The sequence below is a fragment of the Notechis scutatus genome, chromosome 6 (assembly GCF_049901735.1).
Source record: "Notechis scutatus isolate UNSWTSFEM ecotype Mainland chromosome 6, rNotScu1.2, whole genome shotgun sequence".
Lineage (NCBI taxonomy): Eukaryota > Metazoa > Chordata > Lepidosauria > Squamata > Elapidae > Notechis > Notechis scutatus.
Window position 1 is genome coordinate 82,734,943 of NC_142014.1, and position 17,813 is coordinate 82,752,755.

Genomic DNA, 17,813 nt, shown 5'->3' on the forward strand with positions numbered 1-17,813 from the left:
TTCTCTTCCCTAGACTGACCAGGCCCAGTTCCTGCAACCGTTCATCGTAGGTTTTAGTCTCCAGTCCCCTCATCATCCTGGTTGCTCTTCTCTGCACTCTTTCTAGAGTCTCGACATCTTTTTTTATTTATTTTACAGATAATCAGAGTTGGAAGGGACCTTGTAGGGTCTCCTGCCTAAGCAGGAGACCCTACACCATTTCTGACAAATGGCAGTCTCCAGTGATGACACTCTCACAACTTCAGCAGAAATTAGGAGAAGTCAGTGTTGGTGTTCTTCTGCTTCTAAGGGATTTGTGTGGTTAGGAGGTCGTGACAGGAGGGCTGCATCAGGTGGGAGTCTTGTGAAGGGTCAGGTGTGGGCCAGATCAGGTGAGGGTCTTCTGATGTGATGGGTCAGGTGACGGTCCTGTGATGGATCTTGTGTGGGTCCCGTCATGGAAGGAGCTTCTTCCTTGGGTGAGCGTGTCCTATTTGTCAACTGGGTCACACAGGTGATGGCCAGGGGTGGGTTTCAAAAATTTTTTACCACTGGTTCTGTGGGCGTGGCTTGGTGGGAGCAGAGGGTTTGCTACTGACCTTCTCCTGCACTCCTGCACTCTCCCTGTGAGTTCAACAGCTGACGGGCAGCAATTTGCTGTGCCGCGGGAAGCAGCTGAGCTTCAAAACCAGGAAATAAAGGTCCAAAAAGAGCCAGGGTGAGCATGAGGGCCCAGCAGATGATTGTCGGAGCAAACCAGTTCGCTCACCGATGATTGTTGGAGCTACCGGTTTGGCTGAACTGGTCTGAACCGGTAGAATACCACTCCTGGGGATGGCCCTTGAGTTCTTGTCCCAGTGGGACCTCCCAGTAAGATCCCACCTTTATTGGCCATTCTTGATTTGCTATTTATTGATTTATTATTTATTGATTTGCCTGGCTCTAGAGCAATTCTGGATAGCTTACAATACAAAGCAGGATACAAGGGCAATAAGGGGAGGGAGGGAGTTTTTACCTGCTCTCCGGACAGCAACACCTGTTTTGTATCATCATATCTTCTGGCACGGCAGGGTGTGAACATAGGAGCTCTGATATATAAACTGGGAAACGTCAGACCATTGGTGATCTAGAGGATTCGTCTCTCAAACTGGATCCCCCTTTGAAGGTGAGATCTGTTCTAGAAAGAGGAGTAATATGATGTAACTTTAGAGAGAGAGAGTTTACGATATATTTGTTCTTAAAACTGCTGTGAAGAATATCAGAAACTACTAACTCCTACATTTTTTCTTTTCTATTTTTCTTTAGCTTTTTTCCCCCCTGATTGGCTTTTCTTATATTTCTCTCTCTCTCTCTCTCTCTCTCTCTCTCTCTCTCTCTCTCTCTCTCTCTCTCTCTCTCTCTTTCTTTCTTTCTCTCTGTCTCTGGGTCTCTCTCTCTGTCTCTCTGTCTCTCTTTTTTATCTTTCTTTCTTTCTTTCTCTCTGTCTCTGGGTCTCTCTGTCTCTCTTTCTTTCTTTCTTTCTTTCTTTCTTTCTTTCTTTCTTTCTTTCTTTCTTTCTTTCTTTCTTTCTTTCTCTCTGTCTCTGGGTCTCTGTCTCTCTGTCTCTCTTTTTATCTTTCTTTCTTTCTTTCTTTCTTTCTTTCTTTCTTTCTTTCTTTCTTTCTTTCTGTCTGTCTGTCTGTCTGTTTGTCTGTCTGTCTCTGGGTCTCTCTCTCTCTCTCTCTCTCTCTTTCTTTCTTTCTTTCTTTCTTTCTTTCTTTCTTTCTTTCGTTCTTTCTTTCGTTCTTTCTTTCTCTCTGTCTCTGGGTCTCTGTCACTCTGTCTCTCTTTTTTACCTTTCTTTCTTTCTTTCTTTCTTTCTTTCTTTCTTTCTTTCTTTCTTTCTTTCTTTCTTTCTTTCTTTCTCTCTTTTCTCTCTCTCTCTATCTCTCTCTCTCTGGGTCTCTCTGTCTGTCTGTCTGTCTCTCTTGTTTACCTTTCTTTCTTTCTTTCTTTCTTTCTTTCTTTCTTTCTTTCTTTCTTTCTTTCTTTCTTTCTTTCTTTCTTTCTTTCTTTCTTCTTTCTTTTTTCTTCCTTCTTTTATATTTGTTTATATTAGTTTCCAATGTTCCTGGTTGAAAGTTTTAATAAAAACTGTATGCAATAGCTTCAGGGATAGATCTGATCCCCCAGCCATGTACATATGAATCTGGCTCTGATCAAAAGGGGTTTCAACAAAATCAGGAAGTACCCTGGTGCAGCAGTATCCCCTGCCCCCCCTTTTTAAAAAACCCCACAGCTTTAAAGCTTTCAACCTCCTTTGCAAGAACTCCTGTGGGGGGTATGATAGATGATTTATTTGACCGATGAGGCATCAGAGCACCTTGTGTTATAAAGCCCAGGAAAGTCCTGTGTCTCTGATAAGAGATGGATGGTTTGCATTGTCTGTGTTTCTGATATTTCTTTGTCCATTTTTGGCAGCCAGTTCACAGGATTAAAAGGAAGCGGGGAGGGAATTGCTTTTCTTGTCCATAGAAGAGATGAAGAGATACAGAAGAGGAAAATCAAGATTGTGGGGGTGGGTGGGCTTAAAACTTCAATCCCTTCCATTTAGGCGTTGAGTTCATTGGGCTTGAGGATTAGCTAAGGGTCCCTTCTCCAAATTCTTCTCTGAGGTGGCCTGCTCCGACTTTACACCCTCCTTACATCCTGGATCACACCTGCTGTGGCCCAGATCTTAATGGTCACAGAGGGAGGAACCAACCACCAGAGCCAGAAGCTCAGAATCCACATTTGGAGAATTACAGGCTGTGATTCCTGGCAGACCGGGGTCTCTACCCATTGCTCAGGGTAGTATTTGGGGAGGGGGCTGCAATCCAGAGACGAACAGGCGGGATTCATGGTTGAGACGAGTGCTGGGTTCTTCCTTCTGGGGAAGGGACACCCGAAAAAGGGGATGACCTGGTGTGGTTGGAGGACATTCAATGTTCTTCTCAACTTCTGTTTCTCTCCTCAGGTTTGGAGATGCTTCTCATCACTTGCTTCATCTTTGGCCTCTTGGGCAGCCTTGCCTGGGCAGGTGAGCTGTTGCCATCACTCCAAAATTGATATATCCCACCTACATCCTGTTTCTCTATAGATTTGCATATATCTGTTGTTGTTTTATCTCTTTCAACTCTTGGTGACTTTATAGACAAGTGCTCCCCATATATCTAGTCCTTGGTTAATTTCAATCTCTTAATAAAAAAATAATGTGTAATTTTTAGTGTTTTATTGCTTCCTCTACATTGGATTGGATTGTTTTATCCTTTTTAACATTGTAAGCCACTCAGAGACTCCCCGTGATGGGGTGGGTGGCAAACAAATTGAATCAATAAATGTTTTTCTTAATGTTCCTGTCATTTTGGATTACGCTTTTACGTTGTTGTAAGCCTGACTGACAGTGAGACAGGCAGCACATGAAGTCAATAAGTAAATATTTCTTTGCCAAGAGCATTTCATGAAATGGGGGAGGGGGTGTCCCTACACCATCGGAAATCAAGCTTGAATCCTTATTGGGTTGTGGGTGTTTGGGGTCTTATTTTATTTATATATTTTATTTTATTTATTTGACTTGCCAATTGTTTACAAGATAATAAGTATAAGTGTATACATAGTTGTGAATACATGAAATGGGTACATATAAGAAAAATAAAAGAATAAGAGAAACAATAGGACAGGGACGGTAGGCACGTTGGTGCGCTTATGCACGCCCCCTACAGACCTCTTAGGAAAGGGGTGAGGTCAATAGTAGACAGTCTAAGGTTAAAGTTTTTGGGGTTTGGGGAAGAGACTACAGAGTCAGCTAGAGTATTCCAGACATTGACCACTCTATTGCTGAAGTCGTATTTCCTGCAATCAAGTTTGGTGCGGTTTACTTTGAGTTTGTATCTATTGTGTGCTCTTGTGTTGTTATGGTTGAAGCTGAAGTATTCATTGACAGGTAGGACATTGCAATGTATGATTTTATATACCATGCTTAAGTCAGACCGAAGACGGTGTAATTCAAGGTTTTCTAGTTCTAGAATTTCAAGTCTGGTGGCATAAGGTATTCTACAACGAGTAGAAGAGTGGAGAACTCTCCTTGTGAAATATTTCTGGACTTTCTCAATTGTGCTAATATCAGATACGTAATGAGGGTTCCAGACTGATGAACTGTATTCGAGTATTGGTCTAGCAAATGTTTTGTATGCTCTGGTTAGTAGTGTGATATTACCAGAGAAAAAGCTACGTAGGATTAGGTTAACAACTCTTAATGCCTTTTTGGCTATGTAGTTGCAGTGGGCTCTAGCACTTAGATCATTAGAGGTGAGTATTCCAAGGTCCTTTACAGAGCTTGGATCATCAACAAGATCTTGACTATTCAGCTTGTATTTTATTTTCTGATTTTTTTTGCCAATATGTAAGACAGAGCATTTATTTGTTGAGATTTGAAGTTGCCATTTGTTTGACCATTCTGATACATAGTCAAGATCTTTTTGAAGGGTAGCAGTATTGTCTGTGGTGTTGAACAGCTTTACATAATCAGCGAAGAGAACGCAGTTGCTCTTAATATGATCACAGAGGTCGTTTATGTAGAGTATGAAGAGAGTTGGTCCTAGAACACTGCCCTGGGGGACACCACTATTGACAGGTACTGGATTTGATAGGACGCTCCCGATTTTGACCATTTGTTGTCTGTTTGACAGGAATGCTTCTATCCAGTTATTCAGTTGTCCAGAGATACCATAGGATTTTATTTTTAGGAGTAGTTTGTCGTGTACCACTGAATCAAAGGCTTTACAGAAGTCTATGTAGATTGCGTCTATTGCTTTGCCCTGGTCGAGTTGTGTCGTCCATATGTTTTTGCAGTGTAAGAGTTGCAGATTACAGGATAGTTTTTTTCTGAAACCAAATTGTTTATTGGAGAGTAGGTTATTTGTCTCTAAGTGAAGGATGATGGATTGGTTAATAATTGATTCCATGACTTTACAGGTGACGCAGCATAAGGAGATTGGTCTGTAATTTTCAACTAGGCTGGGGTCTCCCTTTTGGAAGATGGGGATGACCGTGGCTTGTGACCATAGGTTAGGCAAGGAGCTGGTCCTGAAAGATTTTTCAAAGATTATGCTTAGAGGTTTGGCTATGGCAGTGGATAGCTTTTTTAATAAGTAGGCACATATTCCACCCGGTCCAATAGATAGAGATGGTTTTAGGTTGCGTAGTGATTTTTCGACATTGTCTTCTGTGAAATCGATATGTATTAGATCATTGTTGTTATCTGTGGTACGGCTAGGAAATACTGGGCATGATCCATTGCTGCTTACAAATACTGAGCCGAAGAATGTGTTAAAGATGTTGGCTTTAATGGTGTCGTCGTTGCAGTCTTTACCATCAGGTCCTATCAAGGGAGGGATGGACCTTGAGTCTTTTAGTTTGTTGTTTACAAAATTGTAAAAAGCACGGGTGGAATTGGTGCTTAGAAGGTTTTCCTCTTGTTTAATGTGATAATTGGTGCATTCGGTCTTTATCTGGTGGCATAAATTTTTGTATCGGTTTTTGAAATTGGCAACGTGACCAGATTTGTTTTTCCGCCAGAGTGATCTCTTTTTGGATTGAAGTTTCCTTATTGATATGGGTAATCTGCTTTTTTGTTTTGTTTTGGGAGTTGTTGTTGGTACATATAGTTTGATGACTCTTTTGACTTCGAGTAAAAATATGTTGTAATGGTCTTCAACAGTATTGCATCCAGTGAATAGAGATTGCCAATCAAGGGATGAGAGATCGTTGTCTATAAGATCATAGTTGCCTTTTTGAAGTTACAATTGGGGATTACATCATTGTGGTGATTTTTGTGTGGACGTATGTTGAGACAAAAGTCAATCATATTGTGGTCACTACTGGAAAAGGGTTCTTTAGTTTGTATTCCGTAAATTAAATTCAAACTATTGCAGAAGATGAGATCGAGGCAGTTGTTTAGTCTAGTGTTGTTGGTTACTAGTTGTTCCAGTCCCAGATTTGTAATAGCATTGTAGAAGGTTGTGTGTATGATTTCAGTTGTACAATCATTTAGGGTCCAGTCAATATGAGGTAGATTGAAATCACCAAGAAGGATAAAGGGGTATGGGCAGGATGTAGCCCATGTTAGTAATGTATTTAGCTTGTTTACATGTTCGATGTCATAATCAGGTGCTCTGTAACATAGTAAGAATCGAATTGTGATATTTAAGGATAGTTCACAGATGATGGTTTCAGGAAGAGCAAGCTCCTGGGTAACTTGGATATTTTTTAGATGTAAGGATTTTTTATAGAATATAGCAACACCACCTCCTCGACGATTTTCACGATCTGATCGGTAAACATGATAGTCTCTTACTGTGGTAATGGAGTCGGGGAGAGATGCATTGAGCCATGTTTCACAGACAAATATAATGTCGAAGTTAGCCATATTTAGGAGGATGAGAAATTCAGGTATTTTATTCACGAGGCTTCTTGCATTGAGTAGTTTGCATTTAAGGCCGGCAGTAGTTGGAATTGAGGTAGTTGGGGGCGTGCGTGCCTAGTCTTGGGTGACGGTGGATCGGTTGAAGTAGGGTTGTGGTTGAGGGTAAAAGCTGAGTATTGGGTTGCGTCTTAGCAAGGGAAGACCTCTGTGCTCCTGAGGGAGTTTCTGAATCTCCATCCACCAAGCTCAGAAAGCACCCAGGACCACACAGTAGTTGTCCTCCTCCTCCTCCTCCTCCTCCTCCTCACCACCACCACCACCACCACAAACCCCACTCCCTCCTAGCACTGATGATGTTTCCTAGTTGGGTAATGAAACATCTTCAAGAAAAACACCAAGTTTAGAGAACATCAATTACTCCACAGTTGTCCTCCTCCTCCTCCTCCTCCTCCTCCTCCTCCTCCTCCTCCTCCTCCTCCTCATCATCATCATCATCATCATCATCATCATCACCACCACCACAATCCCACCACCGCCACAAACCCCACTCCCTCCTAGCAGTGACAATGTTTCTTTGTTGGGTCCAGAAAGCCACCAAGCTCAGGGATGCCACAGTTCAACCCCGAGCTAATATTCTCTTCTATTGGAACTCTTAGTTATGGAAGAAGTCCAAAAGTCAAATTGTTCTTAATAACTAATAAAATATGTTTTAAGAGAGAGGCTAATGACCCGCAAAGCAATCAAAGGATCACTCGGTGTAATCTATTTATTTGTTCGATTTCTGTAGGCAGCCAACTCAACCAGTTGACTCTGTGTGGCTTGCAATTCTAAGGTTATAAAATAATTAAAATGGTAAAAACATCCACAGAATAAATAAGTACAAGCAGCAGCTGTGATGATTAATCATTAATTTCTAGAGGGACTTGAAGACTTTAAGCAGTGAAGAGCCTGTTGGTTCGGCTCTCCACAACGGTCCCAGGTTCTTAATGTGGCCCCTTGAGAAAATCGATGGCCCATTGAACCCAAATGCCAGGGATCCACGCAATACATCCCATTCAATAAGAACAATCTCCTCAAAGAACATTTTATTGGGATATATCGAATTGGCACGTTCCTGGTGGAAAACCGGCTCTAAGTTCCCACCCAATGAAAAGTTAAGCTTTCTCACTTCCTCCCCCCCCCCGAATCTCCAGTCACACGGTCCAATCAGCATACAGTCCGGTTGCTAGGTGACCTCGGTCTGCACCTTTCGAACACCTGCACCAACGTCCTTGATTCCCAGGGGAAAGAATTTTATTGTGGCTACAGCACCCCAACTATCTTCACACTCCCTCCCCTCTCCTTGGCTCCTTCGCTCCAGGCTGTGTCAGCCCTGAAGCCGTGAGAAGAGAAACTTCTCTAGAGAAAAACTACAAAAAGGAAAATGGCCACAGTTCGGCCAACTTCAGGGTTGACGCTAAGAGCCATTTGTCAACTCGTAAAGCACTCCTGGCTTGCTCTCCAGTTGCCATAAGAAGGAGGGGGAGAGATCTGATACAGCAGTTTGGTTGCTATGACCAGAAGCACATTCCATGCATACCCTTCCCCAGATTGTGTCCAAGGTTACCAGAGCCAGTCAGAGAGGCGTGTTTTCTACAGTCCGGGGAAAGTGCTTCAGTTGGAGAATGTGATTTAAGACACACCCTGGAAGGAGGGGGGAAACAAGGTCATAGGTGGGGCAGTAAATGACGTGGGGCAGAGCCTACTGCACTTGGGGAAAGTGCCAACATGTTGCTCCTAATAAATAATTGGGCTTCTTTCGAAACTTGGCTCGAGGCTCATGAATTAATTAGGGCATCCGTCGGAACCCTGACACCATTGCCGTGTCCCTCACTTTTGCTCTCATTCTCTTTGTTTCTCATTCTGTTTCTCCAGAAGATCCAAAGCCACGGACCGTCTGTCCTTCCGGCAGCTTTGCCCTGAAAGAGCAAAGCCAGTGGTATTGCTACAAGTTCTACGAAGAGTTGTTCACCTTTCAAGAGGCGGAGGTAACTCCCCTGAGGTGCCTCACCTGAGCAGGATGAATTCCCTTAATCTGGCCCAGAGTTTTTCCAAACTTCACAAGGCCCAAAAGTTTGTGTCATTCTTTAAATGGAGAGCACCTGCTGCATGACTCTCCCTTAAAAATAAGGATAGAAGTCTGAAAGAAATGAAATATTTTATTAATTATGTTGAATTCTCTTCCATTTAGTACTTTGAAAATAAATCTGAATGGGTTTAATGGGCTGCCTTCACTTCAATGTGAGTGAAATTTGTCAAAGGAAGAAAACTCGAATGAGATATCCAACTGCTTCATTTAAATGAGATTGGGTACTGTGTGATTCAACATGTTGTACAACTCAGCTATTGCCTTATCCATGTTGTGGAAACAAGGCCAACAATCACAGGGTTAACAGGTGTCCCACCTTAGCAATCATTCACAGGGGTGGGATTCTACAGGTTCGCACCTATTCGCTAGAACCGGTTGTTAACATTCTAAGCAGTTTGGAGAACAGGTTGTTAGAAGAAATTACTGGCCTAATCCTGTAAGGAAGGCAGGAAGGAAACAGTCTGGTGTTGCTTACAGAAACTGCCTCTCCATTAACCCTTATTACATTCTTGGCAGGACTAGACTTCCTGTCTCAGGAACTTCTCTGGAGTTTTCCCCCCCCTCCTTTGCTGGTACTTTGCTTGTGTGGAGGGACCATTCAAAGTCACCATGGCACTGAAAAAAAGTGTCTTATGACCATTTTTCACACTTACGACTGCTGCAGCATCCCCACAGTGATGAGAGGCCAGGGGAGGAGATGCGTGCCTCGATGTGAGTGATATTGAGTTAGCCACGCCCAGCCAATAACATGACCACAAAGCCACACCCACCAACTTAGCCACACCCACAGAACCGGTTGTTAAAACATTTGAATCCCACCCCTGATCATTCACAGTTATGACAGTGGTGGAAACGTATCTTTAGGGCCAATCCTCACATTTATGACAGTTGCCATTTACTTAGCAATTGTTTGGCTAAATGACTGAATTGCCAGCCCCAATTGTGGTTGTTAAATGAGGGCCTTCAAAAATTCAAGCCATGTTGCTTCAAAGTGACCCCTTGTCTCTCAGAGTGTCTCTTTATTTCCACACACAAACACACCCCTCCTTCCCTCTTCTCTCTCCCCCCACCTTGTTTGCATGTCCCAGTTTTTTAGGGATATCCCACTTCTGACACAACTTTCACGCCTCAATCATAAGCACGAGAGTCATCTTCCCTAATGTATATTTTTTTCTTCATTTTTCCTTGTTGGGCAAGAAAGTCATGCTCGCATTTGCAGCCCTTCTTAAGGGAACTCCTCCGTTAGGAATAGTAGCTGAAGGCCAAATACGGCTTTTTTAGGCTCCTGCTTTGGCCTGCATAGCTTCCAATCAGAGAAACCGAGAAAGAGAGATAATTTAATTGCAATTTATTCAGAATATTCTGCTAAAAGAGAGTTTTTTCAATGAAAGAGGGAGCCTTACATTCCCTTTGATAGTGAAGACGTCAAAGAAAATGTAAGAGAATAAAAGTGATCAGTTACCTGTAGTCAAACGTGTTACATATTTGCATCCCATAATATCCCATGTATTTATTAAAGTGAAGTGTAGTGACAGAAGGGGTGTATCTTTTAGGATGTTAATAAGGAAATAAGGTTGCTTGGAGTTTGTGAAGGGACAGGGCCCATTAGCCCTAACAAAGATTTCTCTTATCAGCAGACATTGTCCAAATATTCCCTCTTCTAACTTAGCTTTTCAGCTTAGAAAGGCTAGAAGCTATCAATCCATACAGCGATAGGATAAAATTTTTCCTATATCCCAGGCTGTAATCTATCTATATAAAAGCGAAATGCCACTCACGCATCATCACAAAATCTCTAGAACCGTAAAGCCTACAAACATGAAATTGGGCACCTATGTTCCTCTTGGCTTCTAGGCGATGAATACCGATGGATTTTCCTCCCCCAAAACTAAACATAGTTTTGTAGTGAAGCACAGGTTTAGAGCTAGTAGTTTGATAAACCCTTATCCCACCATTTTAAAAAGAAAGGAAAAATAGATGAAAATACAACATGCTTTGTTGCTAAACAGGTAGAACCCTATCACAAAAGTCCATATCGTGTGGCCCTCAGCTGAGAGGATTTTGTCTAACCAAACTGCAAGGCCGTCCAGATTGGTAGGCCCGGATGGTAGCAGCTCTGCAATGGCCATCATGGTTTGTCGGTGGCAAATAATCAGCCACTTTCAAGGAACACATCTGAAGGCATCTCTTTTCTCTTCAGAGGGTATTTTTCCTTCTTCTCTCTTTGCAGGAAGAGTGTCAGTTCAAATGCAAAGGTCATTTAGCCTCTTTCATGAGTGACAGCCAGGCAAAATACATCAATGCCTATGTCTCCAAGGGAAACCTAGAAAATAAGTGGGTCTGGATTGGGCTCCAACGAGTTTCAACATCCAATCTGGTGAGTACTCGGTCCTCCTGTCTCTGAGCAAGTAGCAGATGTTTCCATACGGATATTTCTTGAGTAGTGATTTATGTTGTCCTTGAACAGCCCATCAACCATCTTCCGTCTCCATTTCCTAATGTCAGTTTAGATACAACGCCAGCCCATTGCTGCTCCTGACCCAAGGGGACGCAAGGACAAAGGACCCCAAAGCCAGTAGCCAAATTCCCTCAGATCACAAAGAAGCAGATCTATAGTCAGTGAGGGATTTCTCCCTGCAGGATCCTTTTTAATAGCTAATAGGATCTAAATCGGCTCAGTGTTTTTCGATATGAAAACCATGTTTTCTCACAATGTCATAACTGTCAGATATAAATCCTGCCCAATTATCTCCATCCTACTGTTTCCTCAGATAGTTTAGTCGATTATGGTCATGCAGCAGACGTCCTATATCCTGATTTCAGCACAGCCTTTGAAAGCAGACAGGACTCCAGTAGACGGCCAATCCCCAAGCTCATTGTGTCTCACGGCATCTTGAGAATGAAGGGAAACTCATCCTTATCTTGACAATGAGATTCCCAGTGATGTGCAATTGGAAGAGATCTGGAGATCCTTTATTTTGGTCTCCTGCTCTTTGAAGGTACCATATCTCACCACAACTTTCTCTTCTCCAAGACAAACCCATGTCATGTTTGCAACCCAAAGTTCTCCCAAAGTTTTTCTTTCTAAGCCCCTTTTCATCTTCATTGCTCTGGAAACTCTTCAGGTTGTCGAGGCCCTTCCTGAAACACAATCGCCAGAACTGGACACAATATCCTAGCTGAGGCTACAATAATTAATCCTGGATTTTCATTGTTGTTTTGAATGAAGGAGTGCTAAACTGGGATAGATAATACCCCAGACCAGTAGCACAAACCCCACTTCCTTCTACACTGATGATGTTCCCTAGTTGAATAATGAAACATCTGCAAGAAAATCCCCAAGCTCAGAGAGCACCAAGGACCCCACAGTTCTCCTCCTCCTCCTCCTCCTCCTCCTCCTCCTCATCCTCCTCCTCCTCCTCCTCCTCCTTCCTCCTCCTCCTCTCCACAAACCCTCCTCTCCCTTCTAGCATGGATGATGTTCTCTAGTTAGGTAATGAAACATCTGCAAGAAAACAGCCAAGCTTAGAGAGCGCTAGGATTCCACAGTCCTCCTTCCTTTTTCTCCTTCTCTCTGCAAACTCCACTCCCTTCTAGCATTGATGATGTTCCCTAGTTGGGTTATAAAATGTCTGCAAGAAAACAACCAAGCTCCAAGGAGCCCCCAGTTCTCCTCCCCCGCCTCCTCTCCCTCCTCTCCCTCCTCTCCACTAATGCCTCTTCCTTCTAGCACTGATGATGTTACCTAGTTGGGTCATGAAATCTCTGCTAGAAAACTGCCAAGCTCAGAGAGCTCAAGGAGCCCTGAGTCCTCCTCCTCCTCCTCCTCCTCCTCCTCCTCCTCCTCCTCCTCCTCCTCCTCCTCCTCCTCCTCCTCCTCCTCCTCCTCCTCCTCTCCAAAAACCCTCCTCTCCTTTCTAGCATGGATGATGTTCTCTAGTTAGGTAATGAAACATCTGCAAGAAAACAGCCAAGCTCAGAGAGCACTAGGATTCCACAGTCCTCCTTCCTTTTTCTCCTTCTCTCTGCAGACTCTACTCCCTTCTAGCATTGATGATGTTCCCTAGTTGGGTTATAAAATGTCTGCAAGAAAACAACCAAGCTCCAAGGAGCCCCCAGTTCTCCTCCCCCACCTCCTCTCCCTCCTCCTCTTCCTCTTATCTCGTTTCCACAAATGCCTCTTCCTTCTAGCACTGATGATGTTACCTAGTTGGGTCATGAAACATCTGCTAGAAAACTGCCAAGCTCAGAGAGCTCAAGGAGCCCTGAGTTCTCCTCCTCCTCCTCCCCTCTTCCTCCTCCTCTCTGCACACCCCACTCATTTCTAGCGCTGATGATGTTACATAGTTGGGTCATGAAACATCTGCAAGAAAATCCCCAAGCTCAGAGAGCACCAAGGACCCCACAGTTCTCCTCCTCCTCCTCCTCCTCCTCCTCCTCTCCACAAACCCTCCTCTCCCTTCTAGCATGGATGATGTTCTCTAGTTAAGTAATGAAACATCTGCAAGAAAACAGCCAAGCTCAGAGAGCACTAGGATTCCACAGTCCTCCTTCCTTTTTCTCCTTCTCTCTTCAAACTCCACTCCCTTCTAGCATTGATGATGTTCCCTAGTTGGGTTATAAAATGTCTGCAAGAAAACAACCAAGCTCCAAGGAGCCCCCAGTTCTCCTCTCCCGCCTCCTCTCCCTCCTCTCTACAAATGCCTCTTTCTTCTAGCACTGATGATGTTACCTAGTTGGGTCATGAAATCTCTGCTAGAAAACTGCCAAGCTCAAGGAGCCTTGAGTTTCTTCTTCTTCTCCTCCTCCTCCTCCTCCTCCTCCTCCTCCTCCTCCTCCTCCTCCTCCTCCTCCTCCTCCTCCTCCTCCTCCTCCTCCTCCTCCTCCTCCTCCTCCTCCCCTCCTCCTCCTCCTCTCTGCACACCCCACTCCTTTCTAGCACTGATGATGTTACCTAGTTGGGTCATGAAACATCTGCAAGAAAACCACCAAGCTCAGAGAGCACCAAGGACTCAATATGAGCTACAAATATCCTATCACTAATTGTTCTTCTTTATATTGTTGTCATTAGAGCCCCCTCCCCCAAAATTCAGTGCCCATTTGAGGCATCACACCTCAAGAAAGATTTGATGGTTGCAGAGAAGAGCAATAAGGAGGATTAGAGGGCTGGGAAGAGAGGCTGAAGGACCAGAAAGTATTTTGTTTTCAGAAAAAAATGGGATCAATAATAACCCAACTCCCACTCACCCACCGCAATGTACTTTATTCTGTATTGCACAGAATACTGGATGGCGCTGGAACGATGGGTCACTATCCAGGTATACCAGGTGGAGCTCTGGAGAACCCAACAATAATTCTAAAAATGAGTTTTGCGTTGCTCTCTCTCCTCAAACTGGTCAGTATGAACAGCCGTCATTTCTTAGTGTAGTTGGAGTTTGCATCTGTAATTCCAGAAAAGCAGGGAAGGGTAGGGGAAGGGAAGATGGGAAGGGAAGACAGGAAGGGAAGGGAAAAAAGGGAAGGGAAGGGAGGACAGGGAAAGGAAGGGATGACAAGGGATGGGAAGACAAGGAAGGGAAGGGAAGGGAAAAAAGGGAAGGGAAGGGGAGGGAGGGAAGGGGAGGGAGATATCCATACAGATTGTGGAAATAATGCTCAAATTGAAGGATTCTTTTTTGGAAGTGGCTGATTTAAAGTATTTATTGGAGAACCTTAACAGGCAAAAAGTTAGACATTTATAGAGTTTCACAAAGTGGTAGTTCATCCAAAAATTTATAACTAAAATGTATAAATATTTATTAGATTTCAAAATGGAAGAAGAAATAGTTAAAGGTACAAGGATTGCATGGGCACAGAATTTTGGATACACTATAGAACTAGAGGAATGGGAGAAAATATGGAACGTAAATTTTAAATTAACGGTATCTGCAGCATACAAAGAAAATATGTACAAAATGTTTTATAAATGGTATTTAGCTTCAACAAGATTGGCAAAAATTTATCCCAACATGAGTCCCAAATGTTGGAAATGTAAAAAAGTTGACGGTACATTTTACCACATGTGGTGGCTATGCCCTGAGACCAGGACATATTGGATCCAAATTAAAAATTGGTTAGAAGAGATTACTGGGTATCAGATTGAGCTCACAAAATGGTAGTTCATCATCTCAGCATTTGTCGCAGAGGCAAGCTCGTCTAACTGCTTCTTTCTGCTATTCCTCATTCACTCTCAAAGCTGGAGAGGTTTGTGGATACCTGATTTCATTTCAGACATGGATATTTCCATGGCCACCCAGCTCAATCGAGGGGACTCTGGGTGGCACACAGCACCAAAAATAAACATACAACCTAAAACATGGACTGATGTATTTCATTTTAAAAAGTAAGCCAGGTGTGCAAAACAGCAATCTGAATAGAATAGATTAATGCAGTGTTTTTCAAGATGGGCAACTTTAAGAAGTGTGGCTTTCAGCTCCCAGAACCCCCCAAGTGGAGACCCAAATCTTAACTCCTTTGTGAAAGAGATGGCTCAGCTTATAATATCTGGTTCTCAGCTCCCAGAACCCCCCAAGCAGAGACCCAAATGCTGGAGGGAAGGGCCAAGTCTTAACTGCCTTTATGAAAGAATCGAGTCTGTTGTAGCTCAGCAGGAAGATTTGTTCTAGAGCAGGGAGGCAGCCACCGAACATGGACCTTTCCTAGATCCCACCAGAAGGCAATGCGTAGATGAGGGGAGCTGCAGTATGACACCCCACCTATGGGAGAGCAACAGGCTGAGCTGGAAGGCGGAGTTAAACTTGTCATCTGTTTGAAGTCTTTGCGTACCACTAGAGTCCCAACTCCAGTCCCCTTGAATTCTGTTGAGCCTTACTTAATGCCAATTTGGGCTTTGACCGTTAGTTAGAATATAGAATGGTAGAGTTGGAAAGGACCAGATTCTAATCCAACCCCCTGCAGGAGACCCTATAACATTTCAGACAAATGGTTGTCCAATCTCTTTTTGAAAGCCTCCAGTGATGCAGCACCCACAACTTCTGAAGGCAAGTTATTCTGCTGGTTGATTGCTGTCGGCATTAGGAAATTTCTCCTTAGGTCTAGGCTGCTTCTCTGCTTGGTTAGTTTCTTGTCTTGTCTTTTGGTGCTTTGGTGAATAGCTTGACTCCCTCTTCTTTGGGGCAGCCCCTGAGATGTTGGAAGACTGCTATCATGTCTCCCCTAATCATTCTTTTCATTAAACTAGATGTACCCAATTCCTGTAACCGTTCTTCATATGTTTTAGCCTCCAGTCCATTAATCCTCTTGGTTGCTCTTCTCGGTTCTCTTTCTAGAGCCTCAACATCTTTTTATATTGGGGTGACCAGAACTGGATACAAGAATCATGATTAGATTCTTGTGTATGGGTGTTGATAATCAACTGTTCTGTGCTGCAAACTCAGTGAATGTGCCTGATTATTTGCACCTGACACTACCCATGGGAGAAGAGCACATGGGGTAGGCAGTTGTTCTTGGAAAGTGATGCAAGGAGCCCAGTCTAACGGTGATAACCCTCCCATGTTCCTTTTTTTCAGAGCACTTGAATTGGGTTGACACACCCTGTAATCAGAAATTTTCTTTTCTCTGCAAATGGACTCCCGCTTAAGCCGAGTCTGAAGATGAAGTTAGAGGGGCTCCCCATGGATTGGAAACCTGAGCTGAGATCTTTTGGTTCCACCTTCTCTGTGTGCAAAACCTCTTTTCCACACAGGCCAATTGAATGCCAAGCAGTTGGTTCCTTGCTTCTCTTCCTCTCTTTCTGAAGAACTTGGCCCTCCCTTGATAATAAAGTCTATTGCTCTGCCTTTGTCTTGAGTTTGGCGTTTCTCTCCCAGGAGGCCCAGGGCTCCTCCTGAATAAGTCTCAGGGGGAAGAGGGGGTTGTGTTTGCAGTTGACTTTCTGGTCACAAAACACCCAATGCAACCTTATCGGCTCCTCTCCTGGGGTCCTTCTCTCCCACCTTTTTTCCCAGAGGGGAAACATGAGATTAAGGAGAGGAGAAATATGGATTTGTGGAAATAATGACCAACACACACACACACACACCCCCGAGAGAAAAGAATCCATGCAGGGTGGGCAGCTGTAGAATCGCTGAACCCAACCAGACCACAAACTTTAACCAGCAAAAGCTGGAAGAAAGAAATGCATTCATGATGCTTGTCTTCTGGTTCATTGGCACCTACTGGGACAGGTATAACATTCAGCTCCTGTGTGGGAAGAGAGGAAGCCAATGAGAAGATGGCCAGGAAAAAGCGGAGGAGGAGGAGGAGGAGGAGGAGGAGGAGGAGACAGCTGGGTCTGCAGAATATGCTTAACCTGCTGAGTTACAAATACCTTCGTTGGCAATAAATTGAATTTGACTTGGGTTACAGACACGGAAGTTGCATTTGGAGAATGTCCAAAACTTGGTTTGGGTTAAGCCGGGTTAACTTCCTTGGAGGTACATGTCTTGCGTGTGAATCTTTCTGCTTTTGTTGGTTTATGTTCCCTGAACTGTGCTAAGCCAGAAAATGCTGCCCATCTCACTAAGAAAGCCGCTTTTTAAAGGATAAAAGGAGAAATCTTTCGCGAAACCTTTAACTGTTCATTAATGATTCTGAATTTCAATTGTATTAATTCTGCTTTGTTTTGCATTGTTGCAAACGGCCCTGCATGTTGGAGCAGAGAGAGAAGGTGAGATCCAAATTGCAGAATAAACCAAACAGGTTGTATGTAAAGGAAGACTCAATCGTTTGGGCCAAAAAGTATGTAAAAAGGTTAAATCGCGGCAACTGGACCAAAGTTTATTAAATTTCTCAGATTAATCTTCATTTACATGCTGCAAAACAATATTCCCTTTGACTGAAGAAGGTACTCAGATCAATAACAAAAACATCTCCGTTTAATAAACTTTGGTTCCAGTTCCCGTGATTTAAACTTTTTACTTGCCAGGAAGGCGAATAAAAGCAACTTCAGTGAGATGAGATGTTGGAGGATGTTGAACCAAGAAGGGTCCAAATGCAAGAGCTTTGATCTCTCTGGACACCAGAGGCCCTGATTGGACTCACCACTCAGGGAGACGAACATGGCCAGCAAGCAGAGACCGATGAAGGTGAAATGGCCCATGGTCTGTCTTCCTTCCTTCCTTCCTTCCTTCCTTCCTTCCTTCCTTCCTTCCTTCCTTCCTTCCTTCCTTCCTTCCTTCCTTCCTTCCTTCCTTCCTTCCTTCCTTCCTTCCCTGCAGAGGAAGA

At 43.6% G+C, this 17,813-nt stretch overlaps 1 protein-coding gene across 3 annotated transcripts; it reads left to right on the forward strand.

Annotated features, from left to right (window-relative positions):
- Positions 1–1,051: 1,051 nt before the first annotated feature.
- On the forward strand, positions 1,052–16,386 carry LOC148130290 (lithostathine-1-alpha-like). 3 transcript variants are annotated; one of them, XM_087969004.1, is made up of 6 exons: positions 1,052–1,144; positions 2,975–3,037; positions 8,336–8,448; positions 10,780–10,926; positions 13,830–13,944; positions 16,118–16,386. In XM_087969004.1, the coding sequence occupies exons 2-6, from the start codon at positions 2,983–2,985 to the stop codon at positions 16,186–16,188; spliced, it is 501 nt and encodes a 166-aa protein (XP_087825130.1). In that variant the 5' UTR covers positions 1,052–1,144; positions 2,975–2,982; the 3' UTR covers positions 16,189–16,386. The 3 variants fall into 3 exon arrangements, with proteins under 3 accessions (XP_087825130.1, XP_087825132.1, XP_087825133.1); XM_087969006.1 differs by having other exon boundaries at positions 8,339–8,448; XM_087969007.1 differs by lacking the exon at positions 13,830–13,944.
- The last annotated feature ends 1,427 nt before the right edge of the window (positions 16,387–17,813 follow it).

What these genes read in the sequence shown, in the direction of transcription:
- LOC148130290 (XM_087969004.1), top strand. Translation starts at nt 2,983, where the DNA reads ATGCTTCTCATCACTTGCTTCATCTTTGGCCTCTTGGGCAGCCTTGCC. An exon ending in GGGCAGCCTTGCCTGGGCAG is followed by an intron (nt 3,038 to 8,335) that starts GTGAGCTGTTGC and finishes CTGTTTCTCCAG; the next exon opens with AAGATCCAAAGCCACGGACC. An exon ending in TCACCTTTCAAGAGGCGGAG is followed by an intron (nt 8,449 to 10,779) that starts GTAACTCCCCTG and finishes CTCTCTTTGCAG; the next exon opens with GAAGAGTGTCAGTTCAAATG.